Source organism: Calonectris borealis, chromosome 14, assembly GCF_964195595.1.
Source record: "Calonectris borealis chromosome 14, bCalBor7.hap1.2, whole genome shotgun sequence".
NCBI classification, from domain to species: domain Eukaryota; kingdom Metazoa; phylum Chordata; class Aves; order Procellariiformes; family Procellariidae; genus Calonectris; species Calonectris borealis.
In genome coordinates this window covers 19,197,923-19,215,658 of record NC_134325.1, presented here as the reverse complement: position 1 = coordinate 19,215,658, position 17,736 = coordinate 19,197,923, and the positions used below count along the sequence as shown (strand labels likewise).

Sequence of the window (17,736 nt, the reverse complement as noted above, 5' to 3'; positions counted from 1 at the left end):
TGGTTAACAACAGGTTACTCAGAGGTGTATTTTAAGCGAAGTTTTCCCTGAGCTAGTTCTCCTGAGTAAGTTCTCCCTGACTGTCAGAGTAAGCCTGTCTTGGGGACAGAATGAGCCAGCTGAGAAAAAACCCTAAGCAGTCAGCTACTCCTTACCTGCAGTTACTGCTGTGCTTTGCACACTTGGATCGCACTGCGCTGCCAGAGCCGGGGCAGTGAAGAAGCGGGGGGGGGGGGGGGGTTGTGGGTGTTTGGGGGGGAGGCGAAACCCAGAGCAGCTGGAGCTTGTTTAGGAGCTCTGCCTGCAGCCCAGCACCGGGGCTTTGCCAGCATCGCTCGCCTTTCCCGAAGCCTCCCTGCCGGTCTCCCAGGGATGGGAAAAGGAGGAGGGCGGGGGCCCGGCGCTGCGGGGTGGGCCGGGGCGGTCCCACCCTTATATGCCATGGCGGGAGCGGGGTGCCGGGGCTTGGCGAAGCGGGAGGGAGGGAAGGAGGATGGCACCGCTGCGGGATGCCGGGGAGGTGCGTGAGGAGCGGGGTGGGGACCCCGCGGCGGGCCCGGCGCTGCGGCGCTTCACCTGGGAGGAGATCGGGCAGCGGGCCGGGGGGGGGCCGCCGCCGCAGGAGCGCTGGCTGGTGATCGAGAGGAAGGTGTACGACATCAGCCACTTCTACCGCAGGCACCCGGGAGGGGCCCGTCTCATCGGCAGCCACGCCGGGCAGGACGCCACGGTGAGCGGCGGGCAGGGGGGCGGTGATGGCGGGGAGGCGCTTGGTACGGGCTGCCTTTCATAGAATCACAGAATCGTTAAGGTTGGAAAAGACCTCCAAGATCATCAAGTCCAACCGTCAACCCAACACCCCCATACCCACTAAACCATGTCCCTAAGCGCCTCATCTACCCGTCTTTTAAATACCTCCAGGGATGGGGACTCCACCACTTCCCTGGGCAGCCTGTTCCAAGGCCTGACCACTCTTTCAGTAAAGAAATGTTTCCTACCGTCCAATCTAAACCTCCCTTGGCGCAACTTTGAGATGCAGGGCGGAGGGGACCGATACCCGGCAAGCATCATGCAGCGAGAGCTTGGGATTGGCTTCGGTGGGAATTGGTGGGGCTGGGGGGCGATGCAGCGGGGCCGGCGGGGGGGATGCAGCGGGGCCGGGGGTGTGTAGCATCGCTGCTCCATCCAAGCTTTCCAGCCTCATGCTATGGAAACAGGCACATAAAGAGGTTTAGCCCGTGGGGCAACCCGGCTGTAACTGTTTACCCAGCTAAAGTCTTTAGGATTGCTTTTATCTGCCCATCTTGCTTTTGCAGCTGCTGTGAACTGCAGTGATTGCTTACAGCAGGGGAAGGTGGGGAAGCTGCCATAAGTAGTGCATCAGCCCTGTGGCAACGACAGTAGCTGCTTTGAGAAACATACCTTTAGGGAAGGTATCCCTCCTAAATGCCACCCGGCGTAACTTGGAGGGAAAGCAAAGACGGCATGCTTTCCCAAGCAGTCTTCTAGAAAAGCTTCTGTAGTTATTGCGTGTGGTCCTTCTGACCCTTGAGATGAACAAGATTGAAAGAATCGGCCAGTTAACAAATGTCCAACTGCTGGTGAGTTAGCGTATGGGCAAGACGACTCCTGCTCATCATCTTTCCTTGTCTGACTGCTATTTTAATGCCATGGAAACCTGTGGGAAAACACACAGCAAAACATTCAGCAAATTCCTTGGAGTTCTTGTCTTCTGGTATATGCAGAAAGAGTAGAAAACAGTGGTAAATTAATATCTATACAAAGATGTGACAAATGTGATTGCTTCCTTGCTGTGTATTTTGAAAGAAAAAAAAAAAACCCCAAGGCAAATAGTTCCCTGATCTTCCATATATAAAGGATATTTGAGGGTCATGGAAACAAAAATAATTTTCAGTCCACTAAGTTTAAATTTCAAATTCTGTATTAGCTACACTTTGCATTCTGAATTTTCCATCATTCATTTGCTCTAGGTAGTACTGTCAGGTTTCTCTCATTTTAGGATGCTGGAATACCCCAGACAATGGATGAACCTGGGAAACACAGATGTTTTGTTTCTGGGATCTGAGCTGGTTCTTATAGGTTGGTTCCATGTCCAAATCATTAAGCCCTGCAAGACTTCAGCCACTTTTGTGTGACACCAGCTCAAGTGTCCTCACACACAGGTGTGAAGCACGTTGAATAAGCTGTGCACCATAATGGAAGAATGCCTGCTTATTTCCCCCTCTCTCTTTTTAAGCATATATGATAAAACTTCAGTTCAAGGGCTGTAAGTGAAATTAATAAGAAGGCTTTTTACTTTGCTCCAGAGATGCTGAAGAACACATAAATCTTCATCAACTCAGCACTTTTGGATAATAACAGCATCATCACTTCTGACAAGGCACAACATTCGCAATATGTATTTATTCCAAGGCAAATCGATACGTGTGATACTGGAGTATCTTGCCCTGCTTGAACTCTGCAAGCTTGCAGGTGTGCACCTTGGCCTCAGCAGCACCTGTGGAGGAGCGTAAAAGGTGGAATATTTGCTATAGGGTCATGTAATACGGTACAGAGAAAGCCTTGCTGGCCCTAGTCACCCTCTAACAGAAGCAGGGTAAATCAGTGTGTGTGGACTTCTGTGCTCTCCTGTGGAGCCTGATTATGTGTGAACTATCTCGTTTACAGCAAACTTGGTTATATCCACACTGAGTTGCAGTGGGAATATATCCAGGACGTTGTGGGTGAAGTAAGAAACTCCTCTTCGTTACGAAGAGCAGTTTCATGAGACAGTGTGAATTCAATAGGCTCTTCAGTTAGTCTGGGAGGCAGAGACAAAAAGAAGTGAAAGAAGCATTTATTAAGAAAATCCATAAGACTTTAGTGAGGTCTGTGCATCTTGGAATAGGCCAATTGCTTAATCTTTTGGATGTATAGCATGAAAAATTAAAAAATTAGTGTGACTGGAAGATTGTACCAAGAGCATATAGCCTGGAAAGATGATAACTTAGGAGCGGATGAAAAACATGGAAGGCTCTCAGTAAGAAAAGAAATCTGAGGAATGGAAAAATGAGTATAATTAATGCCACAATATTAGTAAGGGTGACACTGCGCAAAACTGTGACGAGGAGTCCTTTTATTGCTGCTTTGTGTTGTGGTGTTTTCTCACAAAGGATGGACTAGCAGAGCTAAGGAATGAGGTGACTTAGGAAACAGGAGCAACAATCTTGAGACTGGAATTTTTGGCTGAATTTGGCAAAATTTGGTTGAATTTTGGAGACTGTAAAAACACCTGATGTTGCAACATCATGAAATAACGAGGTACTTGCAGTAGGTTATTTTGCAGAGAAACTGCTTGCTGATTTTTTGATTCATCAGTGATAGCGATTACATGCACGGTATTTAAACCCACCCTATGTTACATATATGCCTCGGTGTTTGTCACGGCGTTGCCCAGGCCTGTGTCATTTTGGAATAGAGGAGAGAAATTCTGTAGCAGTTTGCTCAAAGAGATTAGCTAAACAACTTCATTTTGTCACACAACCATTCTGAATAAACGTTTTCCCAGGTTGGACGGGGCTCTGAGCAACCTGATCTAGCTGAAGATGCCCCTGCCCATGGCAGGGGGGTTGGGCTAGATGACCTTTAAAGGTCCCTTCCAACTCTGGGGCTGGAATGCAACAGAGCACAGATTCTGGTCTGTTTAGAATGATTAAGTTGAATCAGATAAAAGATGGTGCAAAAGCAGGCATGCAAGCAGATCGATAAGTTGAAGGCCTTTACTTGGATGTACAAAAGCAATTTTCCATGGTTGGAGGATCTCCAGGGGAAGTTCCTTTCCTACAGACTGAGTTCACAGCTCAGCTCGGTCTCAGCTGTGCCATATCCAAGTGTGTGCTCCTGTTTCTTCAGGGCTCCAGCTGCCCCCGTCGTCCTCTGTCAACGCAGTTGTGTCCTCCTCTGCTTTTCTGCATCCCATCCTTTCTGTCCCCAGCCCTGCCTGGAGGCTATCACACCACTGCTTGTTCATGCTCCTGTCTGTAAGAGAGATCAGCAACACCAGGCCTGGGCTTATGAATTGTGTCCTTGCATTCATTTCCTTCTGAACACTTTCAAGTACTAGAGAAAAACAGAAAGTTCTCTGGTATCGCTTGGTCCTTGAAACGCTTCCCGTCTTCGTTGATTTGGGAGTGGAGTTCTCTATCCAGTGAATAAGAGGAATCACATTTTTCTTCTAAGCAGTCGGATTTAAAGGGCAATTTTCTCTTTTGACAAACTGCACAACGAAGAAGATTCTGGTCTGCTGATAAGAAAGGTCTTTTGGGCACCTGGATATCCAGGAAGATGGAAAAGTCATTGGGGTTGAGAAGTGGGGGAAGAAGAAAGGCAAGGGAACTAAACGCTGCTTTAGGCGTGCAATGGAGACTCATTCAATTTTGTATTATGGAGCTTGCATACCTGTAGTCATTGCAGTAGTGGAAGTCAGACCTCTTTTGTTTGCCAGCTGAAATAAGATCTCATTTAAGGACAAGAAAAGAAAAAGGTCAACAAAAGCTTGAGGAGATAGAAAGGTAAATCAGCCATCTTTAACATTGTACTTCCCCCACAGTGAATGTCTTACTGTGCACATCGAGGTTAGTGCCATAGTATTTGTTTTTCTTACCTCTTCCTTTACTCTTGTGCATTTGCAGGATGCCTTTGTAGCGTTCCATGTTGACAAGGTGCTGGTGAGCAAGTACTTGAAGTCACTGCAGATTGGGGAGCTGGCACCGGATCAACCCAGTATAGAGCCCACTAAAAATGTAAGTCTATCCTCGTAAATCAGATCAAAGACAGATTAAAGGGAAATATTCTGAGATTAGACCTTGTTCTTCTGTATCAGCGTAGCTCCTGGAACAATGGGATCCAGGTTCTTCACAATTTTTTGTGCTACTACATAGAAATAATAAATCCGCATTATGTGGTTGAGAATGAGTTTCCTGAAGATGAATTTTTCTTATCACAGCAGCTCTACAAAAATAGCAGAGCCTTGTTTTGCTCTCATGAATATCACAGCTATCACCTTTTCTCCTTTCCCTCGCGTTGAGAAATAGCTAACCAAAAATTAAGTAATTCTTTCCAGTTGATAGTAAATTTTCAGACTGTACTTCCTTCTGTTTAAGTATCAGGGAGAGACTGCAGGTAGAGTGTTTTAGCCTTGAATTAACTTTCACAGGCTGTATCGGCATTGCCCATTTGGACAGCCTTCCTGCATCAGTCTCAACGTCAAATTGCATAATCCTTCACAGAAGCACTGTTGATGGCACTGTGAGAGCCACCAACCTAGTATGCCAAAGAAAACCTCATGAGGGAGGCACAGACAACAGAACAGGAATGCTCTTGGAGTACGAATATTCCCTGGGCGGTATGGTCCTCATTTCTTCCCACTACCCAAGCCTACCTGTTTTCCCCATTCCTCCCAGCCTGCCCTGACTTTTCCTTCGCGCAGTCCCCCACTGCATGCTGAAGGGGGGCAAGATGATACATGGCCCCATGTAACTCAGGCATTAGAAACACAATTCAGAGCAGTCTGGCTGTCCCAGAATGGCATGGCCACGTTTCCTATGTAGGTGGAACCTCATGAACCCTCTTACCCACCTGTGGCCATGCCTTGCCTATTTCTTGATTCCATAGCTGCCCTGCACGTGCCTTGCTCCATTGAAACTCCGTTTCCCCTAAATGATTGGGCAAGTGGTCTGGCAAGCGCCTTTGTGGGTCGGGTTGCATGGAGACAGGAATCAGGCTTGGGAGGCATCTGCGGAGCTGGCAAAGACAAAGGTGGGTTGGTCTAGCACCTGTGCTGTGCTCGTTTCTTGTTCCATCCTCCTTCTTCAGTGCCCACCAGCCTGAGGCCAGCTGGGCTGTAGGTGCCATTTTCATACAGGCATTTAGCCCTCCCGTTAATCTTGGGAAGGGTAAAGTGAAAACATATATCGATCTGTTGGAACTGGTGGCAGAAGAGGAATAATTTCATCCCAAAGGCCTACCACAAGAGGGCATGCTATGTTCAGGCACACCCAGTACACCTTCCACTAGACACGACTTCCACCTGAGCCCTACGCTACCTGCCAAGAAGATGATGGAAGAAGCACCAAAGATATAGTCTTAGGGGTTGGGGGTACAGACGTTGTGCTCTGTGATGGCTGCTGCTTGCTCCTCCATGTACCTTATCAGGCAAAGACACCGAGAAGCTGTAGGAGAGCAATGACAAAGTTTACTTGTGTGCAAGCCCAGCTCTTGCCCATTTGGCCGGATCCTTTGCTCTTTCTTTCCTCCATTAAAGTGGTCCTTGCCTTTTGAGGCTGCAGTGCTACACTGCAGAAACAGGAACATGTAACGCTGGTGCTTCCCACAGAAAATGCTGGTGAAAGACTTCCGTGAATTGCGTGCTACTGTTGAGAGGATGGGACTTCTGAAGCCAAATCAACTCTTCTTCTTCCTGCACCTCGCTCACATCCTCCTGTTGGATACTGCTGCTTGGCTCATTCTCTTCTACTTTGGGACATCCTTCATGCCCTTTATTGTCTCTCTGGTGGTGCTGACCATTTCCCAGGTAAGCAACTAAGTCGGCAGCATGTACACATGGACTTGCATCAACTTCCATACACATAATACTGCTGCAGTTTTGTAGTCCTCCATTTCCTTACTGGGCATAGTTCTCCTTTGTCATTAGAAGACAACCACTATATGGCGTGTGTTTGCAGAAGATGTAAAGAAGAAATTCCGCATGTGGGGAGCTCCCAATAAGCCTGGGTTTCTTTCAGCAAGATATATTCTAGGGGAAGCCTCAAGAGTATCAGGATTTCATAGTTCATTTCTGATGGTGACTTTGGAGCACTGTCCAAGAAATACATCTTCATATTTCAAAGCAAAGGATGTGGCAATGTCCTGGTCTCGATTCCTCTTTTTCCCCGCTCCCAATGTTTTCTTTTTCCTCTTCCAGGTCCAGGCTTCATGGTTACAACATGATTTAGGACATCTTTCAGTATTCAGGGAGACCAAGTGGAACCACTTGCTGCATAAGTTTGTGATGTGTCATTTGATTGTAAGTACCTGACCCTGGAAAAACTTCTTAGATTTGATGGCTTTCCCGTAGAAGTGCGTGTTCTGAAGACTGTGGGGGATAGTGTGTTCGGCACTGGGCGAAGGAGGGGAACTGGAGAGAATCTGGCTCTGAAAGCATTCTACTTTTCATACTTTGTTCTTCACTAAAACAGGGGGCTTCAGCCAAATGGTGGACTCTTCTGCACTCCCAACACCATGCCAAACCCAACTGCTTCCAGAAAGATCCTGACATTGATATGCACCCTTTCTTGTTTACTTTGGGGAAGAAATTCTCTGTGGAGGTCAGTGTGCGCCCGCTTGTGTACTAGGAACTGGGAAGAACACCCTGGTCAAAAAAAGCACACCGTACCATAAAGATCTAAAACCAAGATGTGATGACAGTTTCTGAAAAAAGATTGCTTTCACCTGTGTCTACTTCCTTTGAAAGCAGGTCACATTTCACATTCAGTTCCTTTAAACATTTCTTGAACAGTTGACAAGTAGTTGTAAATAAATCAGACATGATGTACGTGCATCAAATATAGGGTGGAAAAGCCATCAATAAAAAGACTATTAATGGTTATAGCAACCTAATGACCTAGTAGAACAACTCAGTAATTAATGATTATTAGATAGCTTGTAAACATTAATATAAAGCATGTCTGCAGTTGGCCTGGGGTTATTACTTCAATATTAATGTCTGAGGCTCAGAGATACAGGTGGCTTTGGCATGTCTATGCCTTCTAGGAGAAGGCAGAAGCCTTGCTGTGAAAGGCAGCCAGGACAGCAGGATTGAATAACCAAGGGCTGTGCCTGGAGCTCTGCAGGACTGGCTGGCAGGTCCCTCTAGTGGGCAGAAGTCACTTGACCAGACGGGATGTTCTCAGCTTGTACTGCTAGGCCACTTCCAGGAGCAACAACCTAAGACAATGCTGAACCCCTTTTGTTGTACAACTTCATCAGTTCTTGTGACCCTGTCAGAGTAGCTACAGCGTTGGAATATTTTTCTCCTTGGAAGACCTTTGCCATCATGAAACTGTCATTGAAGTGTACAGAATCAGAGAAGAAAGTTGGGGGGGGGGGGCGGGCGGGAAGAGAGAAGATGCATATGACTATTTTTGACCAATAATATAGCTTAGCCTTGAAATATCTACTATTTCCCCAAATGAATTATGAATGTGGTAAGAACACAAACCCAAGGAAATTCATCAGCTAAAATTCACCTCTGTCCACCCCCAAAATTATTTTTAACATAACTTACAGATCACACCATCTTTTAATGGATGAAACGTTCTGCTCTAGTTTTTACTACATCATTCAGTTCCAACCCAGACAACGGTGGTATCTGTGACAGCAGTTTCCTTCCTACCATATACAGCGTAGGTTTTTCTTAAGGGCTGTTACCTCTGTTTTGGCTTGTCATAAGTACATCTAGAAGTACTTTTCAGCAATCGCTTGATTTATTTTCCCCTACTGGAGAAAAATCACATGCTTGCTTAACAGCTTATCTCTGAAGGACTTTACACAGCTGTAAGGCAGTAAAGCCTTACATTAAGGGAATGAGGATTTATAGAAAAGGTTATTATGTATGTAAACTAATAGGACAGGTACACAAGAGGGCTAGAGTAGGAATGAGGGTTGTGGGAAGTGTGCAAGAAGAGTGCCTCTGGGGAAGAAAGAATGGAAAACAGCAAGTTACCTGTGCAGATTGCTTAGTTTCCACTCAGTATTTTTTTGCTCTTTCTTTTCACAGCTTGGGATCAAAAAGAAAAAATACATGCCATACAATCACCAGCACAAATACTTCTTCATCAGTGAGTATCTCCATTCTTCTGCAATACCATGAGGGGTACTAATGGGGCTTGTAGGTCTTACTTTTGACCTGTAGGACTTGAGCAAAACTAAGATGCCTGCATCAAAGAACATAATAATCAGTTTGCATCTAATTTTTGGAGGAGTTGAAGACCCGAGTGGCTAAAACCCCGTGTAACCTGGTCTGACCTCATAGCTGATGCTGCTCTGAGATCCCGAGGTCTTTTCCAGCCTGAATTATCATATGATCCTATGTGAGATCAGATTTCTGTGCCCTTCTTGACTTGAAACACATTAATTTGGTTTGAGAATTTCTAACCAAAGGGCTTAAGTTTGTTCCAGGGTAGAAAAAGTAGTGGGGTATGCTTATCCCAGGTCATCTTAAAACTTTGCGTCATCTTAAAAATTTGCAAAAATAAGTCTACATCTATTTGGACAGAGAAAAATAGAAAAACTCTTAACTCACTAATTAAGGAAGTTACTTGGGAGGGTGTGATGAGGGCTCCAGGGACTGTTTATGCGAGCTGTATAATGTATGGCTAATAAAGTGCGTAAACAGAGAGGAGGAAAAATTCAGAATTTCTCTGCTGTCGGTGCCCTGATCTCTAGGTTCTCGCTCCTGCCCCCTTCTTCCCGTCTTAGTGGAGTTTTATTCCTTTTGCAAAGCAGCACAATTTCAACACGGGACAAGGAGATATCACCTCTTGCATCTCTCCAGAATAGTCTGGTCTGGTCCGCTGCTTAGGATGCTTGTCTGAAAAGAGGACAGTATGAATTTGAACCCTAAAACCCAGCAGAAATGGGCACTTTCAAGGTGTGATTAATTTGACCTGGGTTTTTCCCTTGACCTCTCAGGACGGCAGGCACTGCCAGCAGTGGCTTTTCTCTCAAGCGGCTGGACAGAGCCAGCAGGGTTCGTTCAGATACGCGTGTCTCCGATATGCAACTCGGAGATGCCTAGTTAAGGAAGGTGATCCTATCCCAGGTCTTCCACGTCCCCCGCAGTGGCTCTGAGTTAGAATGTCACACCACATCTTTCAGTAGTATTCAAATCTAAAGAATAGTCTGTGGGCTTTTTGTTGTTGTTTTGAAGTACAACTGAGATGTCCGTTCGGAAGGTTGAGTTTGAGCTGTTCGTGCAACCCAAAATCCCTGGTAGGCAAGGGATTTCATAGGCGTTCCTGTTGTTGCCCTGCTTTGCACAACAGAATGGGGAGCCAGATAAGCTTTGGGGCTGTGGAAGCCACTTCTCAAAATACTCCTTTGTGGCTGTTCCTCGGTTAAAAGCCTGAAATGAAATCTCAGGTTTGTAAGCACGATCAGATTAATGGGCAGACCTAGAAATGTTTAGGGGCACTGATATAGCATCCTAACCAGTATCAGTCAGTGGCTTTCTTGCAAAGTGGTCGCTTACTGCGGTACTCAAAAGGATTATTAAGTTTCTGGGGTCTTGTCCTCCTTATTTCTCAGGATTCTCCACACCCCTTTTTGTTTTCACTCTTTGCTAAAAGCAGCCGAGGTCATAGCTCTCCGTGAGGAAGCGGAAGGCAATACGACCTGTCTTGAGAGGTGACACAAGCAGCAGCAGGCTGGCATGCTGAAGAGCAGGAACGGTCCTCAGTCAGGCTTCAGAGAGCTTCTTGTCTTACCTTTGTTTTACCTCTTGAGGTCAGCAGGCTCCCAGATTGCTTACTGTTTGTCTGCCTTGACGCCTACCGGTATCACCCAGAAAATTCTGCAGCCCTGAAACTTCTCAGAACATTCTCCGTACTGAGTAGCTGTTCGGGGATCCTCTGCTTCCAGTTTGATTATCTGTCATTCAGTCTGTGACATTACCAGTGATAATGAATTCTCCCTTACAGCTCTTCCTCCGCTCCTGTTTCCCACCTACTTCCACTGCCACACATTTTATATTGCATACACAAAAAGGTATTGGGTGGTAAGTATTGCTACTCGTGCAACCAAGAAGGGGTCAGCTGTGGGCCTTCAACCTTTCTTCTGAACATGGAGCCAGCTTCTGTCCCCGCTGGGTGACACTGTATGCCATTCAGTTAAGCCTAACGCGACAGTCAGTTTGGTGCAGTATTTTCGGGGGCTCTGCATACTTTCTGCTAAACTCATTATGTTCCCCAGATCGATGACAAAGGCCTGAAAACAAGCAACAGGCTGTTTGGCTTGTACTGCTTTGCTTCATTTGCAGAACCATGAAGTGTACTGTCTCCTTTGGTTTTGGAAGCAAATTGGAAGGTCCGTAGCGGTCAGGAATGAGGAAGATGTGGATTTATAGGAACTCTTGTTGTTGATTGGTTAGCAGAACGCATATACTTGGCATTACTTCCTACGCCAAGCAGCCGGAATTAATGCTTCATACTTCCTTCTCTTGCGTGTGTTATGTATACAAGACAGAGCAACTTCCAGACGGGATCGTTGCTCTAGCACTTAGCTCACTGCAGAGTCCTGGGCAATGATTTGATACAAGTCTTCAACTCGTGTTTCTGAATGCATAGTCATTTGCTAATATGTTAATCTACTTACTAGGCGTCAATGCTCAGAGTCATCTCCATTATAGCAAGCTGTGAAAAAGTGTTATTAGCTTGTGTTAATCTGGATTGCTCCAGATGATCCAATTCAGCAAAACCTACAGAAGCTGAATGTAGATTGTTCTCTTGTACGTATAACATGAAGCTTAGAAAAAGATTTAAGCAAATGTAATTTATAATAATTTTCTTTTCTTGTTGTCTCTGGTTTTGGTAGGACTTGGCCTGGATGCTGACCTTCTATATCAGATTCTTTTTTACTTATGGATCATTATTAGAAATAAAGAGTCTCCTGGCATATTATTTTATATTCAGGTGATATCTTTTTAGAAGGTTCTTCAGCCTTCCTCTAAGTATTCTTTCCATCTGTGCCTGCCTGCCTTTCTCTGCCTTTGCTTATCTTTCCATATTCTCCTTGACCATCTCATTTTTTTGCTTTGCTTTTTAATTCCATAAAGTTAAACTAAGACTCCTCTGCATAGTTGCTAGTTCAGGTTTTATGTCGCCTCGTTGGCTCTGGCAGCAAAGAGACTTCACTGAGTGCTGAGCAAATCGAGGAATACTCACCTTACATACCGTTCAGTGCTTGGGTGTTGGGTCTGCTGCTGGTTAGAGGAAGAGAACGTTTAACAGAAACAGCTTAGCCTGGGCTTGCAAATGCCCAAGCATTACCCAGCAGCATTGGCTTGAATAGACAATACACTCTCCACTTGGACCATTTTACTGATTCTAGTCCTTTTGGTCCTTGGCTACAGATAAACCAAGATGAATAACAGGCTACATCATTTTCATAACAAAACCTATTAAATAATCATGAGTTTCATAAGGAAGTATGAAACTTCCAGGTTTTGGAAGTTCTTCCAGGTGCTGGATTAGCAAGGCTGGTGTTCAGCCATGTGTTTGTAAGCCTGGCTACGCTGTTATTTCAATGGCTCATCACTGACTTGCTTACCTGTTACTGAGTTCTGGCCTCTTGTCTGATTGCACAGGATGCTGGAGAGCAGCTGGTTTGTCTGGGTTTCACAGATGAACCATATCCCTATGGATATTTACTATGACAACAATTTGGACTGGGTGTCTACTCAGGTAAAATATTTTCCATTCTTAAGAATTGTGGCCATACAAGTACAAATTCCAACCATAAGACAAGCAAGCCCTCTATTGCGTTAAGGGTGAAAACCTGTTGGTAACTGGGAAGTGAAGGTTAATAGGATAATGGGATTCAGTTACAGAACAGTGAAGGAGGACAGCAATGCCACGTTCATGGGCAACCTAAAATCAAAGCTAGGTCCCAGCTCTATTTCCTAAACATACCCACCTCCCCACTTATTGCATCATTCTGTCTTGGACTTTTTGCACTTACGCGGAGATGGAAGTTTGTGTCCTGCTCTTGCTGAGCAATTTTGCGCTAGTAGAATGCCAGCGTGGTGTCCCCTCTTTGCAGAGGGACTTACTGGAGTCCAGCAGCAAAGTCTGACCATCGCAGAAGTACCCTGCCACCTCTGCTTTTTCTGCAGACATAGGTTTGAGAAGACCCAGGCGGAACTTTTGACTGTTTTTCACATGCATTCACGGGAGCACAGAGCCAACTCCTAGTTTTACCATGGTCCATGTTGGCCAGTCTACATACCTCTGCTGGTCCACGAAGCTGAAGGAGGATTATGATCCCTGGCTTGAGGTAGCTCAGCTTAGGCTAAAAAACAACAGAAGAGAGTAGCACACCATACTGCGCTCTTTAGACAAAAGAGAAAGGCTGCAGTCGCCCATCTGTACTGACTTTGCTTTCCCTTCCCCTCCTCCAGCTCCAGGCAACATGCAATGTTGAGCAGTCCCTGTTCAATGACTGGTTTACTGGGCATCTGAACTTCCAGATTGAACATCAGTGAGTACACACCCTGAGAGAGAATTTTCTTTCCTCTTTTTTTAAAAAATATTTTTTCTTCTCTTTTTTCTTTTCTTTTCCCTATTCTTTGCTCTGAATTCTACAAACAGTTGTGGAGCACCAGTGAGTTTGTCTTTAAAAAGACTGAAAACCCTAAAGAGAATCACAATGTAATTCAAAACCTTCACTGGACCCCCAGGAAGGTGAGAATGACTAGCAAAAATTGAACCTGGGCAGGATCTATGAAACCAGACAGACAGCAACAGGGTCCATCCAAAGCAGTAGCTCGTAAGCATTAGTGAAAATGCACATGCTAAGGCATCCGACACAGCAGTTTAAGCCTACCTATATTGACGGCTTACACTATGACTCTAGGGACTGAGAGATGCAGCTGGAGGATGGGCTCACCTCCTTTTCTGTGCTATGGAGATGGTTACTTCTGCAGAAAGGGGAGGCGGGGAAGTAGATCCTTCCAGTTTCTGGCATCACTTAATTTGGAGAAATGTCACTTCAGAGATGCTAGAGAAAACCGTGGAAAATAACGGAGGGGGAAAGCAGGAAAGTCTTACCAGTTACTGTGCTAAAAGCACGCCAAGGGGAAAGAAGAGTCAGGGGCAGCTACAGACCCTCCGTGTGAGCTGTGTGATTCCTGGGAAGTAATAATGAATGTGAACATGTGAAAGGTCGTATTTCTTATGGGGCACTGGAAGAGAACTTGTCTGTCTCCTGTTCACAGCCTATTCCCCACAATGCCAAGACACAACTACTGGAAGGTGGCTCCTCTGGTGAAGTCCTTGTGTGCCAAACACGGCATTGAGTACCAGTGCAAGCCGCTGCTCACGGCTTTTGCAGACATTGTGCAGTAAGTAACAACACACTGGCAAAACATTGCAGGAGGATGTAGGAGAGGCTGGAAGCCTCAGAACAAGAGTTGGCTTGTTCTTCTTTTACAAATCCACGCACAGAAACCCTCATTTCCCTTGTCCCCACCAACACTCCCCTAAGCAACCCTGCATGATGCGGCCTCTTGTTGCTCTCTCTCTCTCAGCTCTCTGAAGAATTCAGGAGAGCTCTGGCTTGATGCCTACCTACACAAATAAGAAGATAAGGCTTGATGGTACCATTCACAGCCTGCCACGTCTTTGCATTCCCAGCAAGCTGAAGAGCAGGAACCATAAGGGACTCTATGGCAGAAGAAAATGGATAAGAACCGAAGGATATGATTCCAATAGATATGAAGTTACTTGAATTTTACTTCTGGTCTTTCCTGGTGTTTTGGTTCAGATATGTTAAGAGTGGATAGGGCAAGCAGGAGATGACTGCTTAGAACAGGAGAAACTCTTTGCTAGCTGCGTCTAAGTAAATATGGCTAAGAGCATTCATGAGCCTGAGTATGTGTTCAAGTTGGATTATGGGCTGGTGGAGCTGCACACACTTAACTTCATGTCAGAGTCCTCTGACCAGTTTTTTTTTTTAGGCCCTCCTCATGTGGAGGGTTTAATGCTTAATACAATGTTTGCTTATTTGAAATTGTAGAGGATTTTGAATTAACATGGTGTTCCAGCAATGCGCTTAAATCATAATAAATTATAATAAACTACATATCACACTTAGAGTATAGCAATATGCCATTGAATAACAACATAAATGTGTTTCCCATTACTGCTCTCTAGAGCATCCTCATTGTCACAGTGCCAGGCATCCCCAGTTGTCAGGAAGAAATACATGAGTTGAAACCAGCTTAAGCCTGCTGTTTTCTTCAAAGTTTCTTTATTCATTGTTTGTTTTTTGTAATTTGTGTTGGGCTGAGCCATGCGTACAGTCCCCATGCTGGTCTGGCTGAGTTGTTTATAACCATGAGGTCTCCACTGTCAAGTCTGTGCCCCAAAGTGCTCTTAAACACTGAATAGTATTATTATCCGCTAGTATACATGAGTAATAAACCTAGAAGTAACACAATTGAGTTCCTGGAACTGAGCTCTCTCTGTCAAATGTGGATTGTTGCTTATAATTTTCTATTAAGAAATAATCCTGGCTTCTTTATTTAAGGAGTGCACTGGGGGAGAAAAGAGTGCTCATATTCTCTCTAATAAGGAGGCAGCACCAGAAGAGACATAGTATTAGTGCACAGCCTTACGATATTTCCCCTCTTGTGATTACTGGGACTAAGGGTCCAAATACACTTCTGGTATATATTTTAACCTGTACAAAAGAAACTCATTGTATGCATTTCAAGTTGCTTATCCAGGCCCTAACCCTAACCTTTACCTTAATGGCCCTAACCCTTACCCGAACCCTAATGTCCCTAATGGGTTGTTACACTGAGCATAACTCTAACCCTAATGACCCTAACCTTAACCCCGACACTTATAGGCACTAACCTGAACCCTAACGGCCCTGATCCAAACCCTAATAGTCCCTAACCCCAACACTAATAGGCCCTAACCCTAACCCTAACGGCGCTAACACTAAGCCTAACCCTAGTCCATTCAAACAAACAGATTTGAGGCATTTTTGACTAAATGAGGTAAACCACATTTTTTACTTCCTATGCCTTGATACGTAGCGGGGAGTTTATATTACAGTTTTTGGAGCTCATTCATGCTATGTAGTTACGGAAGTCACATCATGTTTCTTAGCATCCTTGGAGGGCAATAAGCTTCCTTGCTTCCTGGTGAGGTTTACAGCTCTGGAAATGAACCTGAGAGTTTGGATTACAAATAAAATCAGGTGAGGAAGGTGGGATGAGAAAGCAGGGAAAAGGGTAGAGTTGGAGAGTTGCTTATAAAAGCTTGGCTTGCAGGAACGACAGCCGCACAAACTCGTTGTGATGCAGAGCTGCTCTTGCTCCGGACTACATCCTGGCTACTTTTTAAATCAGCATCACAGGAGGTGGGGTGCCAGCCATTTGGACTCGAGCACTAGCCACATACTGTAAGGGAGCAACAGTACAGGATCCAGACTGTGACTGAGCCACAGACTTTCGTGTGTCAAAGCTTATTAAGGCAAGGCTTATTAAGCTCAAGCTTATTAAGGCAGTTTTGAGAGTTCAAGAGTAAACTGAATTACCTGAGCAGACTCAGATTTTTGGCTCTGCCAGTCAGACAAAGAGACTGATCTAGGTACTTTGAATCACCCTTGAGAGGAGGCAATATCTCACTGTTAATTAATAAGAGAGAGTGTTCTTTCTCTGAAGCGAGTACCATCATGGGTACGTACTCAGACCCTGAAAGACAAGACTAACTTTCGGAAGGGGACTTTAGGAACAAAAAAAATTCATTTGAGTATCAGCAGTTAAGGCCACTTTCTTACAATAAGAAAAGTGATGAGGTTAATAAATAGAGATCTCGCCTGGTAAAAAGATATAAGAAAGCCTCTGATTAGATAATGAATGGACTTCGTATTGTTTGTGCAATGATTGTCTGAATTATACGTGCCATACTCAGAACTGACTTTTACTTAAAAATCTTTAACCCAGTACAGTCAGCCAGAACATGTAAAAGATTTGTTATTAAACCATTTTCTGCCTTGGAAAATGTGCAATTATGTTGAGAGGTTAACAGCACAAAGTACAATGCCTGAGCCATGGGAGTAAAAGCAGCAATTCCTGGCAACTCTGTGGGAGAAATAAGGAGTGAAGCAGTACGCCGAACGCTATCAGGTATTCAGAAACACATTTCCACTATTTGAAAAAGCCTTTTAAAATTACTATAAGTAGTCCCTTAAAATAACTTCTTTGGGTAGATGAGAGGCCTGATTTTGAAGACCAGCATTTGATTTTTGGACTTCCGACATCATTGGCTTCTAGCGCAATTTGCAGTCAGGACCCCTGTAAGTCAAAATGCAATTAAAAAAAAAAAAAAGAGCTGCAAACATTTTCATTAGTTGAGGACCCAACAGTGTGCAAATGAGGAAAGGTGTGCAAGAAGGTTGAGCAAGATTGAGATGAAGTGCTGTGGATAAATGTGGAATAAAGCCTAAGCAATATGGATCAATGCCAGAGCAAACAGGAGGAGTTGCCAAATTTTCCCCAGGTATCTTCGACCAATCTTATCAGTATGGTAGGTAGCATAGGTTTGGATGAAAGGCTGCCTGGATTACCTCAGCAAAACATTTAATAGCTTGGTGAGATTTTACACAGAAGAGATCACTGCGAAGGCCAAAGAAGGAAACATATACAAATTAGTTACACAACCCAACAGAAAAACATTAAAAAAAAAAACAACAGACTTTTATGTAAAGAAGTTGCAGTACATGAAAACAGAGTGGAAGTAAAAGTAGCATCACCACTACAGTATCTTCTCTAAATGTGGAGAATGATAGAAATAATACAAAATATTAACTGACTTATTCTAAAACATAGCCTTTATTCCTGCACCTCTGAAATGCAAATTCTATTCTTTTCCAATGGTCATGTCTTGA

The 17,736-nt window shown here is 44.7% G+C and overlaps 1 protein-coding gene across 1 annotated transcript; it reads left to right on the top strand.

Moving 5' to 3' along the window:
* The first annotated feature begins 493 nt into the window (after positions 1-493).
* LOC142088248 (acyl-CoA (8-3)-desaturase-like) lies at positions 494-14,414 on the top strand. The gene is made up of 12 exons (XM_075163401.1): positions 494-730; positions 4,692-4,802; positions 6,395-6,592; positions 6,983-7,084; positions 7,257-7,385; positions 8,837-8,897; positions 10,758-10,834; positions 11,650-11,747; positions 12,422-12,518; positions 13,235-13,314; positions 14,051-14,176; positions 14,363-14,414. The coding sequence occupies exons 1-12, from the start codon at positions 494-496 to the stop codon at positions 14,412-14,414; spliced, it is 1,368 nt and encodes a 455-aa protein (XP_075019502.1).
* Positions 14,415-17,736: the final 3,322 nt, after the last annotated feature.